Below are 24,799 nucleotides of genomic sequence, written 5' to 3' on the forward strand. Positions count from 1 at the left end.
ACACAACACTTAGTTTCCCATCACACTTCTTCACAGGCTTCTACTCCACACAGATCTGTGTCAGTCTCTCTTCTCCCCAGTGTGCCAACATGCTGCAGATAGCAGACCCCATTGCCAGGGGAATATGCAAACTCTGGCTGATCAAGATCAAGACACTTAAACTGTTATTATTTTTTTTTTTACTAATCGTAATCCTGAGAAGATTCCTAACATTCAAGCAAGAAGATTCAAGCCAGAACAACAAGCACAAGGAGCTACTCAAGATCACTAGCTCCTGAACTGAAGCTATGTCTTTGCAACCCAGGTGAAACTGAGCGACAAGCACATCACCCACCTTAAAGAGGAGCTGAAATGTGCTCAACGTCATAAAGAAATGAAATGGACAATCTGACCCAACAACTAAATGACATTAACGATGAGCTCTACATGGTCAGAAAATAACTTGCTTATGAACTGAAGCAAGAATGAAGAAAAAAGAGAAACATTTCTCCACTGCCGAGCAGAGCAGAGTCTCACATTCAAGAACTGGCATACAGGGAAAGAAACAAAGGGCCACCACCCAAATCCTCACCTGCCTTAAGCACACAACCTTTTTGAAAAAGAGAACCTCCCATTAAAGCAGACCTTCGCGCTGCATATGGGATGACCATCAAAGACCTTAATAGTTTGTCTAAAACTATCAGTAAGTTCAACCAAAACTCCACAGAGGGCTGCAAAATCCAGACCCACCTGCACGACATTGAATTTCATCTGGAAGTGAGAGCTCATGTGACTGACAGTGGCAGGTTATACTTCCTGAGAGCCACGTCCAGTCCCATACAAAACTTCCAACATCGACAGCTTAGTCACAGTCGAACTACCAGCAACTTTGTGAGGTCCTAATGAAAGAATTTACAGATCGAGTATGAACTGTCAAATGCCTTGGAAACCTAACAACTCCACAAGCCTACTACAACAGGCTCTTTTGGTAAACACAAAGAATCTGACTTTCAAGAGCATGTGAACTTGAAAAGCCTCTTTCCAAAAAATCAGCATCCTGGAGTCAGCCCTTAAGGTTTCATGGCCTGTCCACAGTCCATAACAATCCAAAATTTGCGTGACCTAATACAGAAGGCCTGCAACAAGGAGAGGATGGCCCCAAAAAAGATACAAAAAACCTTGTACACTGTCACCATCACCGGATGATGCCTAGTGGCCTCACAAAACCAGAGTTCTCTAACAAGAGCACAGAGAATGTGACTCCCATGTACACGAGACCTACCAGCCCATCCGCTAGAAGATTCCATGGGAGCAGCCACGCTTCAAGAAACTAAAAATAAAAGAACAAAAGGAAACCTAAACACCATGTGGACATGCACAGTGCTGAGTACACACAACAACAAGCTTACAATCAATAGACATGGAACATGGAAGTTATGAGACAACTGAAAAATGTCCTTCATGATAAGCAAACACAGATGACCAGAGATTTGAGTCATGCACATACATGCTCAGAATCATCCTAACAGGACTTAAATAACTTGTATGCAAACTGCATATTATATGTAATCCACATTTTGAATAAATATTGAATGCTTAAAAAAAGCTTATAGTTTAATATTAATGTTTGTGTGAGCCTCAATCTCCTTGCTTTAAACATATCTTCCAACCAGTTCTTGGTCAAATGTATCATATTCATATGATAGAAATCATGTCTAAAATAATACTCTGCAAGTGCATGAAAGCTTGGACCATGTGACTGAAAAGGTTTATGATTCTAGAGAGGAGAAGCATTGCAACCCACAACCTAGAATCATATCTATTGTTTAAAACCATCACCTCCACCACAAAAGAATGCTTTCTAAGTAATCCTCCTGATTTATCTCAATTCCTTAGCTCATCCAATACGACGCAAAAACCTGATGATATAACAGAAACTATGCACTCTCTTTTTTCTAGCACTTTAGATACAGTTGCTCCTTTACACTTAAGAAAGATGAAAGAAAGCTATGCTGATGATACTGTTGTATTACAAATTTATAAAAGGTTTTACACAGATTCCAATATAACAGAATATGCTGAATTTGTATTGTGATTTACATTCTAAGAGCAGGACGACCAAAGCCCTGAGACAGTTATCTTTTGTCTTTCAGTTCTTGAACATCTGGTAGGTGTCCTAAGTCAAGTGTGAATGCTAATCCTAAGGAACAACTGTGCTTTTTGTTTCACCTATGCATTTGAATGACACTTGGATGCTAAATAGATCAAGGATCGGGAAAGTTCCTGTTCTACATTTGCATACTTTTGTTTTACTGGTCTCCACCTCTATGTACTCCTCCCCTTGAAACATATAAACTTCAACCTAGCATGTTTTAGTTTTTTCTTGGAGATTTCTTGAAGATTTTCTTGGAGATTGCTTGACGATTTTCTTAAAGATTTCTTGAAAACTTCTTGCAGATGACTACAGCAACGAAATAAAAACAAACTCCTGCTTTACCAAGAATCTCCTGGTCTCTTCTTAAAAAGAAGCTAAAAAAAGTTTCCAACAATACCCAGCTCTATATTCCAGCACATCCTGGTGATACACACCAAATTGAGAAGCTAACAGAATGCACAGTCGATATAAAACACTGGATGATGAGTAACTTCTTAATGCAAAATTATGAAAAAACGATTGAACCTAAAAACTTCACATATAATAATCTAGAACAGTCTAATACTTGATCAGTTAGGAACCTAGGTGTGCTGTTTGACAGCAATCTTTCCTTCGAAAAGCATGTTTTCAGCATCTGTAAAATCTGCGTTTTTTCATCTTAAAAATATATCTAAAGTACAACCTATGCTTTCAACATCCAATGCAGAAATATTCATGCGTTTATGACCTCGAGGTTAGATTATTGTAATGCTTTATTGGGTGGTTGTTCTGCACACTTAATATACAAACTTCAGCTAGTCCAAAACGCAGCATCTAGAGTCCTTACTAGAACTAGGAAGTATGATCATATTAGCCCGGTTCTGTCAGCACTGCACTTGCCTATTACCTATAAAGCCCTGAATGGTTTAGCTCCTCAATACTTGAGCGAGCTCTTATCACATTATAGTCCTATATGTCCGCTGCATTCTCAAAACTCTGGCCATTTGATAATACCTAGAATATCAAAATCAACTGCGGGCGGCAGATCATTTTCCTATCTAGCACCTAAACTCTGGAACAATCTCCCTAACTCTGTTCAGGAAGCAGACACACTCTGCCAGTTTAAATCTAGATTAAAAGATACATCTTTTTAACCTAGCCTACACATAACACACCAACACACTTGCGTTAAAGGATTGTTAGGCTGCATTACTTATATTCGCTGGACCCTCTCTAAACCCTAGAGATAGTTGTGTGTGAAAATCCCAGATTGTCAGCAGTTTCTGAAATACTCAGACCAGCCCTTCTGGCACCAACAACAATGCCACGTTCCAAGTTAAATCACCTTTCTTTCTCTGGTGCTCGGTTTGAACAGCAGCAGATCTTGACCATGTCTACATGTCTAAATGCATAAAGTATATATATATAGTGACGGGAGGAGCCAACGGCAGACACAGTGGGCGTGGCGTCAGGCCTCGGAGAGGCTTTTTATTGACAGAAAATAAATACAAAATAAAGTGTCCAGGGGGAAAGTGTCCAAATAAAAAGGGGGAACTGGTGCCCTCGATGTGCTGCAGGGGAAGTGCAAGGTCAGGTAGTGTTCCAGGGGGCAGGGTCTAGGTAAGGCGGAGTCTTCCACGGCATCTCCGTCGCTTCTTTCGTCTGGTTGTCAGAGATTAAGGGGATTAACAGCTCGGCATCCTGGCCCGTCAGCCGTACACGGGTGCGGTCGTCGCCTGGGCTATATGGGGGTCATCGCCTGGACTACGTGGTCCCACGACGCGCTTCTCTAGTGGCGGGGCAAGCTCCTTCACGCACCCTTCCTGGACCCACGAGGACACCAGCGTGCATGCACGGGGGAAGAGACTGGTCTCTCGAGGAGAGGCGCGTTCGGTACTTAACGGCGGCGATAACGAGGCTAAATTCACTTCAGGTGTGCCTCGTCACACGCTGCCAGACCTGAACAATACCACGCCCCTCCTCTCAAACACACTCACTCCCGTCGGGAGCCTGGTGAAGGCCGGCGAATAAAGGACGGGGTGATGATGACAATAACGAGGAGGGGCAGCCAACTAAATCATATATATATATATATATATATATATATATATATATATATATATATATATATATATATATATATATATATATATATATATCAAAGTAGTACTAAAACAAGAATGGGTGTTGTTTTTGTTTTGAAAGGTTTTGATGAAAGTTTTGGATCCATTTCAAACATTGACTACTGTATATAAACTGGAGTTTGTTGACTAATATAATCACTATTCTGCCTAGCAACACTTGACACTAAGACATGCAGCGACTAAAAAATTGTATCTCATGAACATGAACACAGCTCCGGCAACACTTACCTTGGATTCAGTGTGAACAAAAATGTCACTGCTAAAGCTCTTGAACTGTCATCTCATATTGATACTGGCTCTGTTTATTGGAGCGGAAAGTGGTAAGTTAAAGAAGCATTACTGAAGGAATAACAAAATATTTATTCATTAACATTATATTCGAAACCTTTTGTTAAGAAGGGTGAACTAATTTGATTGTCTATCGGGGGTGTATTCTGTTTTATTGTTGACATTATCTGAGAAAACTGATTTTTCTGCTTATGTTCTTTTTTAGCTAATGAACATTACTCAGCCCGTTGGTCAAGATGCTTCTTCAGCGCCCTTGATTATAGTGACATGGTGTATATTGACAGCTTTTATTTTAATAAATTTCTGTTAATACAGTTCAATAGCACTTTGGGGAAGTTTGTGGGGTTTAATGAGTATGGGATGAATCTTGCAGCGCAATTCAACAACAGCACATTTGTGAATGCAGAGATGGCAAGTGTTAATTCAGAATGCGGTTTTCATATTAAAATCAGGTACCCACAAATCCATGATAAAACAGGTAAGTGACTTTTTTCTGAACCTTCTGCCACTTGTGTAACACTTTTTTACAGGAACATTTGCTAGGAAATTAAAGATATTAACGAAAGGACATTTTAATATCACTATGAAGAAGTATTTAATTCTAACATTTATTAAATGTAAACATTTTATTTAACCCCAAACACCTAACTTAATTAAATCACACATCAGATTTGGCTGAATAATTACTACCAAAAATTATTTAACGTCATTGTGTAAAACATCAAACTGACGTTACAAAACATAGCTTCAGCAAGAAATATTTTGTTTGATCAAATTTATTACATAAACTCTTTTTGACCATGAGGGTGAGTAAATGATGACAGCATTATTATTTTTGGGTGAGTGAACCATACCTTTAATAATTTGTTTTATTAGTTGTATTATTATTACAGTAAGAGTTTACAATAAGATTCATTATTTAACATGAACTAAGACTGAACAATATTTCTACAGCATTTATCTTAATTAATGCTAATTTCAGTATTTACTAATGAATTATTAAAATCAGAAGTTGTGTTTGTTAACATAGCTTTAATATATGTATTGTCATGGGGTGAAGAATCACGGCACGTCTTGATGGTGTTCTTTTTCCTCTTTAACCTCTGTGGTGCAGTGGGTCCACGTGGTACTTCATGGGAGTGGACTGATTTTACCAGCATGCAGACTTTTTACAAACATTTGAGAAAGAACGGGTAGCTCTCAGGAGCTCAGTGAATTCAGCATGGAACTGTGAGCAGTGGAGACGTGTTCTCTGGAGTGACAAATCACGCTTCTCCATCTGGCAATCTGGTGGTGGTTGCCAGGAGAACGATACTTGTCTGACTGCATTGTGCCAATTGTAAAGTTTGGTGAAGAGCCAATCATGGTGTGGGGTTCTCTGCACCTGGTCTGGGTTTTCTCTCTGCCCCTTCAGGTTGAGAAAAGGTTTCTCACTGCCATTTGTGCCTACGGGTCGAATGGTGCAAAGTACCTGGTCTTTCTTGGGGTCTCTGGGAGGGGAGCTGGAAAGTGCTCTGACCAGTGACTTGTCGTTCTGTTGGGGGACTTCAACACTTACACGTGCGATGATAGTAACACCTGGAGAGGCATGATTGGGAGAAATGCCCCCCCGGATCTGAACACGAGTGGTGATCTGTTTTTAGACTTCTGTGCTAGTGATTTTTTGGCCATAACTAACACCATGTTCAAGCATAATGGTGTCAGTACACGTAGCACCAGGACACCCCAGGGTGGAGGTCAATGATCAACTTTGTGGTTGTTTCATCTGACCTCTGGCTGTATGTCTTGGACACCTGCGTGACGAGAGGGGCGGAGCTGTCAGCTGATCACCTCCTGGTGGTGAGTTGGATCCATTGACATGGGAGGAAGCTGGACTGACTTGGCAGGCCCAAACATATTGTGAGGGTCTGTTGGGAATGTTTGGCAGAGCCTCCTGTCAGTGAGGTCTTCAACTCCCACCTCTGGCAGAGGTTTGACCAGATCCTGAGGGAGGTTGGAGACATTGAGTCAGAGTGGACTATGTTCTAATGTCAAGCTGAAGAAGGAGTCTTATCAAACCTGGTTGGCTTGTGAGGACTCCTGAGTTCGGTGAGACCATGGAGAAGGACTATCGGACGGCCTCGAAGAAGTTCTGGCAAACTGCCCGACACCTCAGGAGGGGCAAGCAGTGCCCTGCCAACATTTTATACAGTGGGGGTGGGTATCTGTCAACTTAAACTGGGGATATTGTCGGGCGGTGGAAGGAATACTTTGAGGATCTCCTCAATCCCACCAGTGCGTCTTCCACTGAGGAAGCAGAGGCCGGGGGCCCATAGGAGGACTTGTCCAGCCCTTAGGCTAAAGTGACCGAGGTAGTTAAGAAGCTCCTCGGTGGCAAGGCAAGTGGCAAGTACCTCAGGTCCCTAGATGCTGTGGGTCTCTCTTGGCTGACGCCTCTGCAACATTGTGTGGTGGCTGGGGACAGTACCTCTGAACTGGCAGGCCAGGGTGTTGGTTCCTTTTTTTAAGAAGGGGGACCGGAGGGTGTGTTCCAACTATAGGGGGATCACACTCCTCAGCCTCTCTGGGAAAATCTATGTCATGGTACTGGAAAGAAAAATTGTCCGATAGTTGAACCTTGGATCCAGGAGGAACAATGCGGCTTTCATCCTGGTCATGGAACACTGGACCAGATCTGTACCCTCTGCAGGGTACTGGAGGCTTCATGGGAGTTTGCCCAAGCAGTCAATATGTGCTTTGTGGTGAAAGCAACACTACTGATGAGGTTAAAGAACACCTGACAAGAGATCAGAGACAATTCAAATACACCCTGTCACTAATTGCTTTTGTGTATTATCCTCCCAAATAAGACTTACTGATTTTCTGCATTTAAGGGGGCTCTCATTACTGCTTATAATAAAATATTGCGATATTAATAGTAAAGTGTATTGTGTTTCCAAAACTTTGTCCATGGAATTTTTTAATCTTATAAAGTTAGAAATCATAAGTCAGCACCAGTGACATAGGATAATGAAAACATTTTCTCTCAGGCAGGTTTATAGACAAGCAGAGAGCAAATGGAAAAAGGACAAACTTTCATTTGAGATTGTGAATAAATCTCTCACAATATTCCAAAAGGCAGCCAAGTCTCCAAAGATGATCTGATCACTAAAAACAGGCATAAATTGTGTCTCTTTCTCTCCACCATTGACTCTGCTTTGAATCCGTCTGTCTAACTCTTCCTTGAGCTTTCTGTTTTCCTTTGTGAAAGTTTTGGAACGTTTTTGGCAACTAGATCCCAGATGTCTTAAACTGGTTAATCTTTGATGCTTCTTTATACTCCTTTACATTGTCTGTGTTTGAGCCACTCAACCTGCACTCCTGTACAGAAATTATGGACCATCAAGTCTATATCATGTCCACAAGACATAATTCTGACATTTTTCTTAAATTATGGATATAGTTGGCCCAAGTCTGGTATCCATAATTAATAAATGCTTACTAACTGGTAATGTTCTAATTTGCCTCAAGCAGGCTAACTGTAACACTGCATCTAAAGAAAAAAAAACAACAACAACAACAACAAACAAATTTACTTTATACAACATCCCATTCCAATTTTTGACATCTTGAACCTTTCTTTTATTTCAAAGATTATGGAGAAAGCTGTGTTGGCTCAACTTCAAACCTTTTGTGACTTAACTCTATTAATGAAGTCTTTCAATCAGGTTTTAAAGCTCTAAATAAATGACATATCTCATGACAGATTCAGGGGAACCCATGGCTCTTGTCCATCTAGACTTAAGCGCTACATTTGGCTTAGTCAACATTGTTTTGACTTCATGGTATGGTTTTACAGGGGTTTTGTTCTTGTCAAATAGGTGTTTCACTGTTCAAGTAGGGCATTGCATTTCTACTGACATTTCTCTTGTAACGTCAAGCCAGCAGAGGGAGCCTAAATAATAGCTGTGGTCCACCCCTCTGCTCACTCTACAATCATTTCCTGTTTGAGGGCTTTATAACCAAAGGCCACCTGATGAAAATAAGACCACAAGAGCAGATTGCAGCAAACCACCCGTACCCATTCCATGCAACCAAGACCATGAACCCATGCAACTCGGTCTCTCCCAACTTTCTGAGGAAGAATGAAAGACATGCCATCTGAACCACCTGTGTTTTTACTGCAGTACAGAAGGATATCAGAGCATAGGATTCCCGCACAAGCTGCCAATGCGAAGCTGGTGAATTGTTGCTCTTCACCCAACAAAACAGATGAACAACTGCTCTGCTCTGCTGGACATGCAACGATTTTTAAAATGAGCTTCCAGCTTTATTTTTTCAGTTTTTATTTATATTTACATATTTTTATTCTCATCCTATTTTAATGTCTGCCTGTGGTTTTGTTGTCTATGGTACTGGAAGCTTGTTACACTAAAACAAATTATTTGTATCTGCAAGCATGCTTGGCAATAAAGCTCTTTCTGATTCTGATATATTAGTGCTGTACGCAAATTGTGTTGGGTCCAGGGTGGCTGGTACAATGCTTTGAATGTGTTTCTTAAGGAGACTCTTAAAACACTTTATGAGAACTGTTGAGCCATAGGTCTGTAGTCATTCAGACTTGAAACTGGCTTTTTTGGGACATGGATGATAGTGCTCGACTTAAAACAGACAGAAATCACCAAGAGGGATAGATTGACGATATCTATGGTTACATTAGTCAGCTCTGAAGCAAAAGTCCTGGGATGTCCGAACCTGCTGCCGTGCATGAGTTCCCATTAGTAAATGACTTAGAAGCCTGTGTGGGGGTTAGCCCATTCTCCCTTTTCAGGAGTCACTACCAGTGTTGTCCAGGGCTTTAAAGACACGCATAATAGAGGTTAAGTTAATCAGGCAGAAATGCAGCGATGATTGCCATGTCCAGATTTCCAGCCTTTATAGTCTGTGACGTGTACTAGGCCTTGTCACGTGCAGTCAGTACAAGCAATGCAGCCTCTCACTGAAAGCTTAGCTGTCTCAGACCAAAATACAATTTTTCTAGAAATGAAAACCATTAGAATGTGGTCTGAGCGTCCAAACTAAGCTCCCTTTAATTTTGTGTATACATTATCCAGTGTGTTTTGTTCTCTAGTAGGAATATTAACATTGATGAAATTCTGGTAGTACTGAACACAGTTTACACTGTTTTTATTATTACTGGGAACTTTAATCAGTGTCTGTGGTCTAGTGCTGTCTGTGTATCTGCTTGTAACAGCTGTGATAAAAATAGATCTAAATTATCTTGGTAGGTAGAAAGGTCAGCATTTCAGCATCAGTAGTTCTACAGGTGCTAGTCATATAATTAGAATATCATCAAAAAGTTGATTTATTTCACAAATTCAATTAAAAAAGTCAAACTTGTATATTAGATTTATTCATTACACACATAATGATACATTTCAAATGTTTATTTATTTTAATTTCGAAATTAAATTAGCTAATTAACTCAAAACACCTGCAAACGGTCTCTCAGTCTAGTTCTGTAGGCTATACAATCATGGGAAAGACTGCTGACTTGACGGTTGTCCAAGAGATGACCATTGACACCTTACACAAGGAGGGCAAGACACAAAAAGTCTTTGCAAAAGACGCTGGCTGTTCACAGAGCTCTGTGTCCAAGCACCTTAATAGAGAAGCGAAGGGAAGGTTTAGTTTCCATGGAGAGACATTTGTGGCTCAAATTCACAGGCATCAAGGACAAAGACCGTGCTTTCCTCCTTGATGCCCCCATCTCACTTTCCAGCTTGTTTGGCAAAGCAGTCTCTGTCACCACTAGGTTTTGGGAGGCAAAACTGGCAGCGTGGAAGCTATTGCCAAATATATCTTCTTGGGTACAAAGGACTGTAGGGAGAGGCTACAGGGTTCAATTTCTCAGTTCTCAGTGTTTCAGCGGTGTGGACCCCACTTCTGTGAAACCGGAATGAGTGCATCTGTTGACAAGAATTGCATACTCTGCTGGACAAAGGGGCCATAGAATGTGTTACCTGCCAAACAGAGAGTCAGGCTATTACAGTCAATATTTCTTGCTTCCCAAGAAGAACGAGGAGTTGTGTCCAATTCTTCACGAGCTGAACCGCGAAGTTCAAGATGTTGACAATCATAATGATTGTTTCTCAAATCCAGCCAGAGGACTAGTTTGTGACAATTGATCTGAAGGACGCATATTTTCACATAGAAATATTGCCACAACACAGGAAGTTCCTGAAGTTCGCTTTGAATACAAACTTCAGGGCATCCGCATTCTGAATTACATTGATGAATGGTTAATGTTAGACGAGTCTCAAGAGCTAGCACTTTGACATCGGGATGTCATCCTAGCTCATCTCAAATCTCTGGGGGTGAGAGTCAACACCAAGAAAAGCGTTCTCACTACTGCTCAGAGGACAATGTATTTAGGGGTTGTATGGCATCCAGTCACGATGCTGGCACAACTGTCTTTGTATTCAACTTTGCCTCACAGGAGACCGCACGATGTCCCATTTGCTACTCTCTGACTTATCCAGCTCTGGGTCTCGACGCGATGGCCCATGATTGGCCCAGGTGGTGTCTTTACACATTTCCTCCGATAGCTCTGCTCCCAGGAGTCCTGGCGAAGGTTCGCCAACATTGCTTGCACCTCTTATTGAGTGCATCATTGGCCAACTAGAGTATGCTTCTCAGATCTAATCGCTCTCTTCGACGGTTCGCAGTGACCGATTCTGGTCAAGAGGGATCTTCTGTCTCAGGCACAGGTGATGCTGGCCTTCCAGCCAATATAATAGAGACTATTCTAAGCGCTAGGGCTCCCTGCATAAGAAGGTCTCATGCCCTCAGATGGCGTATTTTCGAAGATTGGTGCATGACACATCATGCAGACCCAGTTCACTGCAAGACTGTGTCAGTGCTGGACTTTCTGGTTTCCAGAAAATTCTACTTTAGTAAATATTAAGGCACTACAGTCTCTGTACTCCCATTGAATTAAAATGCTGGTGCAAAATTTAATATTCCTATGAAATTGAATAATTTATGAAAATGCATAATAAACATGCTGGCATCCTCTGTAGTAGACATGAAATTAATAAGCTTTAACAGAATAACAGTCAAATTTTGATTAAAACCACATGACCTTTTCTTAGATGTTGTTTTATGACAAGGAATAGGAAATTTGTCAGATTTAAAATGAATGACACTTTACAGGACATCCAGACCTAGAACTATAATAATATAACAATAATAAAATTATAATAACAGTAATAACAGTAATAATAATAATAATAATAATAATAATTCTAGAGTATTTTTTCAACCCCACTCTCCAGACACAAGAATGCACATGAATTGATGTTTTAGAAAGGTTGTATTTAGTATGTTGCTCTTCTTGATTCAGTGAAACCAAAGGTAAAGCTCAGTGTAGTGAAACAGGAGGATGGCAGGAACCCAGCTGTGTTCATGTGCAGCGCATATGAATTTTATCCAAAATACATCAAAATCTCCTGGCTGAGAAATGGTGAAGTGATGACCTCGGAAGATACTGCACTTATGGAGATGGCTGATGGAGACTGGTACTACCAAATTCACTCTGAGCTGGCATACATCCCAAAATATGGAGAGAATATCTCCTGCATGGTGGACCATGCCAGCTTAACTGAACCCATTTTCGTAAACTGGGGTAAGAGGACGTACTCACTGTTCAGATTCAAACTTTGTGCTGTGGATGGCATAATCTTACGCACAAGTGTACCCTATAGATTCATCACTTCCTACGTCTGAGAGGGATAAAATCACAATTGGTGTGTGTGTTCTGGTGCTGGGAATCATCATAGCGGCTGCTGGATTTATTTACTGCCAGAAGAAAACAGGTCAGAGAAAATGAGAATATTTAATGATTAATCTGTGCCATCCCTGTACATGCATGTGGTTCAATCTTTTTTTTTCTTTGACAGGAAGAAAATTTGTGAGATGTGCTGCAACCGATTAGTGCTCAAAAGGCATGAACATTAATTTTGCACCTAATTAAACAAAATTCAGGCCTCCGTTCTGACTGCAAAGGGGCTAATAATGAAGACTTCTGATGTATTTCTGAAATGTAATGAAAACTTTGTTTGCTGTACTAACTTCAGGTATTAATACAAACCACCTTCTTTCACAGACACAGCCTTCCCTGTCACCAGCACCCAGTCATCACACTCACCATCATCTTCTGCCTCATAATCGCTGCATTTATTTAGCCTCACTTAGACTCAATTCCAGTGATATTTACCTAATGAATCTCTAGTGTAACACTTGACACTTTGAGACACTTTATTACTTAAAAAAAATGATATTATGATTGCATAATTAACAAAATTATAAAAATGATTTGTTTTGTGCATTGTAATCACACTTACATATTACTGCTTCCATTATCCACTTGTAAATCGCTTTGAATAAAGCACCTGCTAAATAACTATTGTTATCATCATTAATGTATGCCATATTTGCAACACGAAGACTGTGACAGAGTTGGAGATCCAAATGCAGGCTTTATTTTTTTAAAGAAGTGGTCAAAACACCAGCAAAACCTAGTATAATCTAGCTAAGGCAAAATAATAAATCCAATAAACAAGCAAGGGTCAGGGCAGGCGGCAAACAATAAAGAAACTAGGAACAGTCCAGGGTCAAAACACAAGTAAATACAGAATTGAAAAGAACATGGAACTAAGAACACGGAAATGGCTAAGCAATAATCAGCCGAGAGTGGGTGAGAGCTTTCTTTATACTAGACATAAGAGACACATATTTACAAGGCTAGCACAAGGATATAAAAAAAAACCCCTCATAATCAGGAAGCAGCAATTCAGAATTAAGTTAAGCAATTCAGTTAAGTCATCTTGTTTTATCTAAAACTTCATCACAAAGAAAAAAAGTGGTTATAAATGAAGGTGAGCAGGCATTGGAAAGAGCTGCGGAAGTTCTTGCTGGGCTAAAGTGAATGCAGAAATTGATTGGTTGACAAAAGTGGAGATGCGTTTTGTGGCCAAAAATAAGTTAAATTGCACTTTGAGTTTGATCAGACCGATAAGAGCAATATATCAATAAAATCTGTTCATCTCAGCTACTGTTCGCTTTGTGCTGAGAGGAGTAAGAAAGACCTCACACAATAAGTCTTTTTTTATTAAACTACTTTTACTATAGTTTTCGCAGAACTTGTGCACATTTTACTTTTTTCAAACTATAATTCCTGAGTAAATGCATAATGCATGCTCTGCGCAATTCGAACACATCTATAGGTGTTAGGGGATCTGCCATGCTCAGTGACTTCATTGCATTATAGAGTAATAGCCCCTGTTTAACCGTCTTACTCCGTAATGAAATACTACATAGCTCACAGTTTTTGTAATATGTTTCAGCAATGCATTTCTAACATTTATAATGTGTTTACAAAAGATCCTCAGAACTGACTTCACATAGACAGTCCAGTGTTATTAGTATAAAGCTATTAATTATAGTAATGTGTTCATCACTGTAAGGCATTATGGACTTTACAAAACTGGTTTAACGCTAGTTTTGTACAACACTTAACAAACAGGTTCTGTCAGAAACCCTGAATCTCGTTAGATGATACGCATGTGACAAACGTTCCCATAACTCCGTAACGTTGAAATCACAACTATAATTTTACAACAATTAGTAACATTATAAATCAAATTGTCCTGTATAATAAATTACAAAGGACATTGTCAGACTAATTCTAATTGGTGGGATGGGGGATGAGGTCTGTTGCTGATGAAATATATATTTATGTAGTTAAATAAAAGTGTTCCAAAGGGTGCGTCCCTTCCAAAGTCTTCAGATGAAATCTACACCACTGCTCTGTTTTACTAGTTTTAAATTACGTAATGTACTGCAGCATGAGACAGCTATTGTTTTCTTTTATTTTCTTTTAAATCTTTGTGCATGCTTGTCGAAGTGGGCGTTTCAGAGGCCTGGAAAAGTTTTGAGGTGCCCTGACATTTGTTTTTTTTTTCTATACACAGCACAAACTGAGCGACTATAATATGTTAGCAGCATCTATGTACTTGATTGTGTTTTTGAGAAAACAGCATGTGGTTTGGTGTGGTTAATGGAAAAACTACAATTTTGAAGTCAGTGAAATATAACAGAACATTTGATTTGAGAACAAATGATGTAAAATGATGTCTCGTGTCTTGCTCAGGGACAGCAATTTATTGAAATATAAAAAATATTTTTGAGTAGAAAATGTTTATGTGAGAAGGTGTGAACTATATAACTACATACTCGCTTTTTTTCTAGCACTTTAGATACAGTTGCTCCGTTATACTTAAGAAAGATGAAAGAAAACAATCTGACTCTATATAATGGTATAATGAAAATACTCGCACCCTAAAGAGAGCAGCCTGGAAAATGGAGCGTAGGTGGAGAAAAAAAAAGTATTTCGTATTGCCTTGTGGGAAAATATTATACAGAATAGCATTAAAAACTGCTAGATCTGATTATTTTTTATCTCTTTTAGGAGAAAACAAATCCAAAGCCCTGTACTTATTCAGTACAGTAACTAAATTAACAAAAAATGAAACGTCAACAGGTGTTAATATTCCTCAAGAGTATAGCTGCAATGAGTTCATGAATTTCTTTACTTCTAAGATCGATACCATAAGAGATAAAATTGTAACTATGCAGCCGTCAACTACAGTTTCACATCAGATAGTGAGCTTTAGATCTCCTGAGGAAAAATTACACTCTTTCTCTATTATAGGAGAAGAAGACTTGTACAAACTTGTTAAATCATCTAAACCAGCAACATGTATGTTAGACCCTATTCCATCTAAACTATTAAAAGATCTGCTTCCAGAAGTCATAGATCCTATTTTGAACATTATTAATTCATCATTGTCATTAGGATATGTTCCCCAAAACCTTCAAACTGGCTGTAGTTAAACCTCTCATTAAGAAACCACATCTTGATCCCAAAGACTTGTAAATTACAGACCAATCTCTAATCTCCCTTTTCTGTCAAAGATACTAGAAAGGTAGTATCCTCACAACTGTATTCCTGGTTTTGAAAAAAATGGTGTCTGTGAGGATTTCCAGTCAGGTTTTAGACCGTACCATAGTACTGAGACTGCTCTCATTAGAGTTACTAATGACCTGCTTCTATCATCGGATCGTGGCGTTATTAGTGCTATTAGATCTTAGCGCGGCATTCGATACTATCGATCACAACATTCTCTTGGATAGACTAGAAAACTATGTTGGCATTAGAAAGCGCCTTAGCATGGTTTACATCATATCTATCTGACCGCTATCAGTTTGTAGCATTAAATGAGGAGGTATCATATCGCTCAAAAGTGAAATATGGAGTTCCTCAAGGCTCAGTGCTAGGACTGTTACTTTTCAACCTTTACATGTTACCTCTGGGAGATATTATCAGGAGTCATGGTGTTAGCTTTCACTGCTATGCTGATGATACTCAGCTCTATATTTCAGCGCAGCCTGGTGTTACACACCAAATTGAGAATCTAACAGAATGCATAGTCGATATAAAAAGCTGGATGATGAGTAACTTCCTAATGCTAAATTCTGAAAAAAACGGAGGTGCAAATAATTGGACCTAAAAACCCCACATATAATAATCTAGAACACAGTCTAACACTTGATGTCTGCTCTGTTAATTCTTCATCGTCAGTTAGGAACCTAGGTGTGCTGTTTGACAGCAATCTTTCCTTCGAAAATCATGTTTCTAGCATCTGTAAAGCACCTATGCTTTCAACCTCTAATGCAGAAATATTAATTAATGCATTTAGGACTTCTAGGTTACATTATTGCAATGTTTTATTGGGTGGTTGTTCTGCACCCTTGATCAGCAAACTTCAGCTAGTCCAAAATGCAGCAGCTAGAGTCCTTACTAGAACTAGGAAGTATGATCACATTAGCCCGGTTCTGTCAACACTGCACTGGCTAGTTAGATCATTTAAAATCTTATTAATTACCTATAAAGCCCTGAATGGTTTAGCTCCTCAATACTTGAGCGAGCTCTTATCACATTATAGTCCTGCACGTCTGTCCGCTCAAAACTCTCATTTCAAAACTAGAATATCAAAATCAACTGCAGGCGGCAGATCCTTTTCCTATCTAGCACCTAAACTCTGGAACAATCTCCCTAACTCTGTTCAGGGACAGCCAGACACATCTCTGCCAGTTTAAATCTAGATTAAAGAGGCACATCTTTTTGGGAACTTAGCCTACAACACGATGTACTTGTGACACCAATGGCACACTAATATTTTATTATTCAATCTGTTTTCACAGTTTGTATCCAACTAGATTTTTAGGCTGCATTATGTTTAGATAGATTGCCCTGGAACCAGATCCTGATGACACACTACTACACACACACACACACACACACACACTAAGTCATTTACACTATCTGACACAGCTGCGTTTAAAATTGAACTGGAAGTTAAGTGCTGGGCGTCCGAGAGGAGAACTGACCCCAACTGAGTCTGGTTTCTCCCAAGGTTTTTTTTCTCCATTATGTATGCATGGGGGTTTTGGTTCCTTGCCGCTGTCGGGGGACACTTAACTTCTAGTGATTTAACATTGAATTGATTACAGAGACCGTCTCTGCATTTAATAAGAAATTGTTCACTCGTCATTATACATCCTTGTCATTGTACTCTTCTACATTATACTGTACAGTGCTTTGATGCAACCTGTGTTGTTAAAAGCGCTATATAAATAAAAATGATTGATTGATTGATTGATTGAATTATATAAATATAGTACTGAGACTGTTTTCCATTTAGGTATGCCTGAACTTACAGACTGAAGACCCCTAGAAGACATATTGCCTTCCTTCAAATACATTTCAATAACTTTAAAGACAAAAATGATACAAAGAAAATATTTTTTCCTCTGTTAGCTGACACCTAATGTAATAATAGGAATTATAGAATAATAATAATAGAATTTTGCAGGAATGTAAACTAAACAGATTTTAAATAACAGACTTTCATTTAAAAAGTAGTAAAAATTTTAAGATTTAGATTGTGTTTATTATAAAATTAGTGAAAAATAATAAAACAAATATTTCAACTGTTTTAACATCTTGGGTATTTGCTGTTTTTTAGTTGTTGTTGTTTTTAAATAAACTTCTACAGTTTTATCAATCTATTCCAATGTATTTAATAATGACACTATTTTGAATCCAGGTATTATATAAAAGGATGCAAACACACACATTGACATACCCTCTCTCTCAAGCAAAAATGTGGCTCCTCTGTCCAATCTTTCTGATTTTAGTAAATCTTTGTAAAATTAGTCCAATAAATATTTTCTAATTATTTTGACCTTCATCCTGATTTAGTATATATATATATATATATATATATATATATATATATATATATATATATATATATATATATATATATATATATATATATATATATATATATATATATATCTTGAAGTATCACAAAAATAAATACTTGGTGCAAGTTGTGCAAGTTTGGCTATCTTTGGCTAGCTTTGGGGATTTTCCCAAACTGGTTTAACATCATTGTTTTCAAGCTTCACACCAGGCAGAATCTCAAGATGATATAAACAAGAGCATAAGTAGTTATGTGTTTTGGAAAATGAATCCTGTTTGTGGGATATAACCACCACTCTGACATAAACAGCTTTGGCCATATCTATTTTAGGGAGGATTCAAAACGTGTTCAACAAAACTTTACAGGGTCAAACTAGATGAAAAGCAACCAACAAGCCAAATTTAGAATACTTAAAGACAGTATTATTTGAAACTACACAAGGTACCAAATGGGATATCTTATAGTTCTGCGACAGATAAAAACTGAAAGTGTAATTTAAGTCATTTTCGGCGTTATCTAGAGAAAATGTTTTTTAAAATGTGTATCCACATTTGTTGATGACATAGGGTTAAAGTATACACTTATGCGGAAGTATCACAAAAATAAATACTTGGTGCAAGTTTGGCTATCTTTGTGACAGCTTTGAAGCTTTGGGGATTTTCCCAAACTGGTTTAACATCATTGTTTTCAAGCTTCAGTGTTCCGGAATGAACCTGTTTATGTATACATTACAACAAAGATAAAATGCATCTGATCAAAACTGAAAGGGTAGTTCAGTTCACACCTATTTAAACTGTATTGATTGGTTAAATTGTAAGCATATTCTTTACGGTAATTTACTCAGAATTTTCACAGAAATTAATGCATTACAATTTTTCTGTAACTGATATATTTGGGCCAGTTTTCCAAATAATTTTAGTTTAATAGTTAATAGTAATAATAGTTTTTCAAACAAAGACAATGTTTCTTAAAACTTTTAATACAATTCATTTTTAATACAATACGTTTTAACTCAGTGTTTTCTGCAAAACTCTCCACAAGAATGGCATCACTTTGCACAGGTTTAACCATGTTCTTATTTAGAAAACACAAACTCAATCATCTAAAGAATGACAAAATAAACCTAAAATGCACACATTTATCTGTGTGAACATTAAGTAGCAAAACTGATGACACAGCAGATGGAGAAGGCGGAAAATTCCTGAGATTCTCCTGTTCATGGACATCATGATCTATGAAGAATCTATATACAAGTCTATATACGAATCACTGAATGTGGTATTTAAACAGGCTCTCTGTGGGAGACGAATGCATCAGAAGAGAAATCCACCCTGGGTATAGACCCATCCTCATACAGAGCATCCTGATTTGCCATCATTAAAGCTATCGAAGAGACAAAGAGAGAGAAAGCACCAAAAAAAGATTTAACTGAACAAACACTTCATGTCCCTGTTTGGGGCAATGTATAACCACCACTCTGAAAAAGCTTTGGCCACATCTATTTTAGGGAGGATTCAAAAAGTGTTCAACTTTACAGGGTCAAACTAGACAGAAGGCGAAAATGATAACAGTCTCTAGGACTGTTACAGGGATAGACATAGAAAATGACTCAATGCATTATCATAAAAGTGAAACGAGCCGGCGTCAGGAACAGGTTGAGGGCATGCTCACAGCGCGCTCCCCTACCTAGTGTCCTGTTAGCCAACGTCCAGTCTCTGGAAAACAAGCTCGTTGACCTCAGGGCAAGGATCAAGTTCCAGAGAGACATTCGGGACTGCAACCTCCTCTGCTTCACTGAGACATGGCTGAACCCAGCGGTACCGGCATACAAACGGCCAAGTTTTTCTCTGTTTACCACATGAACAGAACAATGGATTCAAGGAAGAGGAGGTGGAGTGTGTCTGATGGTGAACAACAGTGGATATGGACACTGCAATATGGGACTTACACGATCACCTAACATCACACCAGTCACAGCATCAGGACACCGTACTCATTGTGCTGGGGGATTTTAACAGTGCAAACCTCATGCACGCACTGCCGAACTTTCACCAGCACATCACCTGCCCCACCAGGGGCGAAAGGACACTGGATCACTGCTACACACCCTTCATAGAGAGCTACAAGGCAAAATCATGCCCACCGTTTGGTAAATCGGACCTTGCCGCAATCTTCCTTGTGCCTGTTTACAAACAGAGGCTGAAACAGGAAGCCCCGGTACAGAGGGAGGTGTCACGCTGGTCTGACCATTCTTTGGCCGCTCTGCAGGACGCTTTGGATGACGCAGACTGGGCCATATTCAGGTGTAGCTCCGAGAACGTCAACGTGTTCACGGAAGCGGTGGTGTGATTCATCGGGAAACTAGCGGATGACACGGTAGAGAAAACCGTCATTAGGACGTTTCCCAACCAGAAGCCGTGGGTAGACAAAACTATCCGCGACTCTCTGAGATCCCGCTCCGCAGCCTATATGGGATATGACCGAATACAAAGCTGCGTCGTACAGCGTGCGCAGAGCGGTGAAGGAGGCAAAGAGGCGCAACGGGAGGAAACTAGAGTCACAGTTTCAACACAGTGACTCTAGGAGCCTGTGGCAGGGACTGAGAAACATCACAGACTATAAAACGCCAACCTCCAGAGTGGAGAGCGCGGATGCTTCTCTGGCAGACGAGTTAAATAACTTTTATGCTCGTTTCGAGGCTGCAGCTAATCACGCTAGCGGTGCTAGTGGTATGATGAACAGCATGCATGCCGAGAGAGCCGGAGAGGAAATCACTTTCACCATTTCGGAGCACGGCGTTAGGAGGGCATTCAGGAGAGTGAACACCAGGAAGGCAGCAGGACCTGACGGCATCACAGGTCGGGTTCTAAAAGCCTGTGCTGACCAGCTAGCACCGGTGTTCACTGAGATATTTAATCTCTCCCTGAAACAGTCTACAGTCCCCTCGTGTTTCAAACAGTCCATCATTGTTCCTGTGCCGAAAAAACCTCAACCATCTTGCCTGAATGATTACCGCCCTGTAGCTCTGACGTCGGTAGTGATGAAGTGATTTGAGAGACTCGTCAGAGACTTCATCACCGCATCACTAACAGACACACTCGACCCACTACAATTCGTCTACCTCCAGAACCGGTCTACGGAGGATGCCATCACACACCTCCTCCACACAACCACGAGCCACTTGGATTTTAGAAATGGGAACTATGTGAAAATGCTGTTCGTGGACTATAGTTCAGTGTTCAACACCATAGTTCCCTCCACACTCACCTCGAAGTTGGAGATCCTGGGACTCAGCCCATCCCTGCGTCACTGGATCACCAACTTCCTGACTGACAGACCACAAGCCGTATGGATGGGAAAACACACCTCATCCTCCCTCACTCTCAGCACTGGAACCCCTCAGGGTTGTGTTCTGAGCCCCCTGCTGTACTCGCTGTACACACATGACTGTGTGGCCAGTACAAACTCCACCACCATCATTAAATTTGCTGATGAAACTGTCGTGGTGAACCTGATCTCCAACAACGATGAGATGGCCTACCTTCAGGAGATCAACAACCTGGAGAGATGGTGTCAGGAGAACAATCTGCTCCTGAACGTCAGCAAAACAAAAGAGTTAATAGTGGACTTCAGCACGAAGCAGGTGCGCTCTTACCATCCCACCATGATCAACGGGAGCCCAGTGGAGAGAGCGGACAGTTTTCGGTACCTGGGTGTTCACATCACGCAGGACCTGTCTTGGTCCTGTCACATCAACACCCTGGTGAAGAAGGCCCAGCAGCATCTATACCATCTGAGGCGCTTAAGGGACTTCAGACTCCCATATCAGTACTCAGTAACTTTTACACCTGCACCACTGAGAGTGTCCTGACAGGAAACATCACCTCCTGGTTCGGGAACATCACCATGCAGGACAGGCGAGCCCTTCCAAGGGTGGTGCGGTCAGCTGAGCGCACCATCCGCACTGAGCTCCCTGTGCTGCAGCACATCTACAACAAGCGGTGCAGTTCCAGGACCAGGAAGATCGTGAATGACCTCAGCCATCCCAACAATGGACTCTTTTCTCTGTTGCGTTCAGGAAAGCACTTTCGTTCCCTTAAGGCAAACACAGAGAGAATGAGGAGGAGCTTCTTCCCGCAGGCCATTCGGAGTCTGAACTAGAAAACACCCAACACCTAATCACCGGGATTCCTATGTTCACCTCTCTTTCCCCAGATACCCACTTACAATTGGACAATTACACTGGACAATATTGCACTAGTCACTTTACATTGGACATTCACACAGCCACTTTATATTTTATACTTTATATTTTATATTTTATATAACTTGCACTCTCCTGTGTCAGATGCATCTCCTGTGTTACTTACTCTTTGTTTTGATTATTCATGTGACGCAAATGATAGTGTATGCTGTTTATAGTCTGTAAATCCTCTCCAAAATGGTGCTACAGTGATGCAGTGGAGACAAAGACATCATTGTTTTGTATACAAAAACATTCTCATAGCTTCTTAAAATTACAGTTAAATCTTTGATATCACATGGACTGCTTTAGCAATCTCCTTGCTATGTTTCTGAACCATGATCGTGTTCATAACATTGCGGTATACAGGAGGGTTAAAAAAAGATCTGAGAATGCATCTTAATTTGTGTTCCAAAAATGAACAAAGTTCTGGAGGTTTGAACGACATGAGGGTGAGTAATTAATGATATAATGTTTCAAATTGTTAATGAATTTTTTTGTTGCAGATTTACAGTGTATGTATTTATTATCTTTAATAATTGTGCATTGTGTGGTTTGTGCTTACCTTGTGTGCACCTAGGGGGTGCCGAGAAGACTCTACAGAGCAATCTCTACTTTTATTGGCACCCTCTTTTATATAGTTTTTTCTCTGGATGTGTTTAATACATTTCATACATGTTTGTTAGGTTTTACCTTTTCTGGGTTCAGCGCTTGCCTGTGGTTGTAACGCCACGCCAGCAGAGGGAGCCCTCACCTGAGTACTGACTCGTATTGACTCCATCTGTGCTCACTTCCTGTTTGCCCAACATAAAGCCAGATCACCTGTTTCAATCATTGCAATGTATTGCCAGTTTCATTGCCTTACCAAGCATTTCTCTCATGATTATTCTGACTGCTATCTTGTGTATGACCTTGCCTATTTACTATTCTCTTCTGGATTGTCCCAATAAACCTCCGCACATGGATTCACAGGCGTCATCAGTGCCCTCATTACAGAATACTTTGCCTTACATGAAACCAGTGGAGGTATCTCAGATGCAAAAGGTGCTTGCATACCAAGAGGAAATGCTCAAGGGATATCAAGAACAACTTGCCAAACTACAGTCAGTAAACGAACATCTCACACACTATATCTAGGCCATGCCTCCTCCCACACCGACAATGGTAAGCTTTGCTCTCCCTAAGAAGTTTGTTAGTTCTGCCGAACATTGCAAGGGTTTCATTCGCCAAGTACGATTATACCTCGATTTTCAGCAAGAGAGGTTCGATAGTGAGAAGAGTAAATGGGGTTTTGTAATGACTTTACTGACTGGGAAAGCGACAGACTGGGCCACTGCAGTTTGGGACTCAATTTAACCACAATTTACCACAATGTAAGGTTTCTGTGGATTATTTTCTTCAGCAGCTCAGGGAGGTGTTCGAATATTTTGAGTCAACTCATCGACATCATGCAAGGGAAATGCACAGCTGCCGAGTTCGCCATTGAATTCAGACCTCTGGATGGAGGTTTACGACCTTGCATAGACTTCAGAGGCCTCAACAATGTCACAGTAAAGTTACGCTACCCTGTACCCCTTGTACCCTCTACTCTGGAACAATTTAAAGAGGCCACCATATACACCAAACTAGACCTCAGAAGTGCTTATAATGTCATCAGAGAGATCAGGAGATAGGACGTTATCTACACTCATACTGCAGCCATGAACAACATTGCTGGTCTGAATTTCTGCCCTGGGCTGAGTATGCTCAGAATTCTCTCACAAACTCATCTACAGGATTAACCCCCTTCCAATGTGTCCTAGACTATCAACCTCCCATGTTCCTGTGGTCTGGAAAATCCTCCACAGTACTTGCCATCGACGAATGTATCCATCATAGTGAAAGGGTGTGGGACAGTGCTCACGTGCGTCTTCAACATCAGGAATCAGAATATTTAAGCAAATCGAAGATGACACCCACACTCTCTCTACCAACTTGGACAACGGATCTGGCTATCAATGTGGCACATCAAGCTGTGGCTACCCAGCAGGAGCTTCCTGCTAATAATTGTATTTCTCAGTCCTTTCATGTCTCTCTCCTGAAACCGGTCCATCCGGGAACTGACCCTGGCCAGGAAGCCCCAGAATCGCCACCACCTCTCGATATTGACGGGAGCCCTGCATATCAGGTGCATGAGTTACTGGACTCACGTAGAAGAGGGGGTCAGCTCCAATATTTGGTGGACTGGGCTACGGACCAGAGGAGAGATCGTGGGTAGCCGCCCAGGACATTCTGGATCCCTCTCTCATCAAGGAAGTTCATCGAACCAGACCGTCCTGCATCAAGACCACGGGGATGTGCACGCAAAACTGTTACTCGCAATCACTTTGAGGTGTATACTTCACTTTCCACCTTCCGTTCAGTCTTGCATACAGCTGCAGAGCTTTTAAAGTATACTTAACCGGATAGGAGTGGGGACGTACAAGCTCGACACAGTACCACCTACTTGACTTGCACTGTTTTACGCAGACAGTGTGCGCGATCTCAAAAAATTGCCTGCATGCGGACGGGATGTGCGGCTGTCTATCAGCCCTCCCGATGACAAAAATGACAATGTGGATGGTGCGAGGACCTGCTGGATGTCCTTTCACAACTGAAT

At 40.5% G+C, this 24,799-nt stretch overlaps 1 protein-coding gene across 1 annotated transcript; it reads left to right on the forward strand.

Moving 5' to 3' along the window:
- The first annotated feature begins 4,458 nt into the window (after positions 1 to 4,458).
- Positions 4,459 to 12,989, forward strand: LOC122331583 (H-2 class II histocompatibility antigen, E-S beta chain-like). The gene is made up of 6 exons (XM_043229132.1): positions 4,459 to 4,577; positions 4,751 to 5,023; positions 11,930 to 12,211; positions 12,291 to 12,401; positions 12,486 to 12,530; positions 12,692 to 12,989. The coding sequence occupies exons 1-5, from the start codon at positions 4,508 to 4,510 to the stop codon at positions 12,518 to 12,520; spliced, it is 771 nt and encodes a 256-aa protein (XP_043085067.1). The 5' UTR covers positions 4,459 to 4,507; the 3' UTR covers positions 12,521 to 12,530; positions 12,692 to 12,989.
- The last annotated feature ends 11,810 nt before the right edge of the window (positions 12,990 to 24,799 follow it).

This window comes from Puntigrus tetrazona, unplaced genomic scaffold, assembly GCF_018831695.1.
Source record: "Puntigrus tetrazona isolate hp1 unplaced genomic scaffold, ASM1883169v1 S000000001, whole genome shotgun sequence".
NCBI lineage: Eukaryota > Metazoa > Chordata > Actinopteri > Cypriniformes > Cyprinidae > Puntigrus > Puntigrus tetrazona.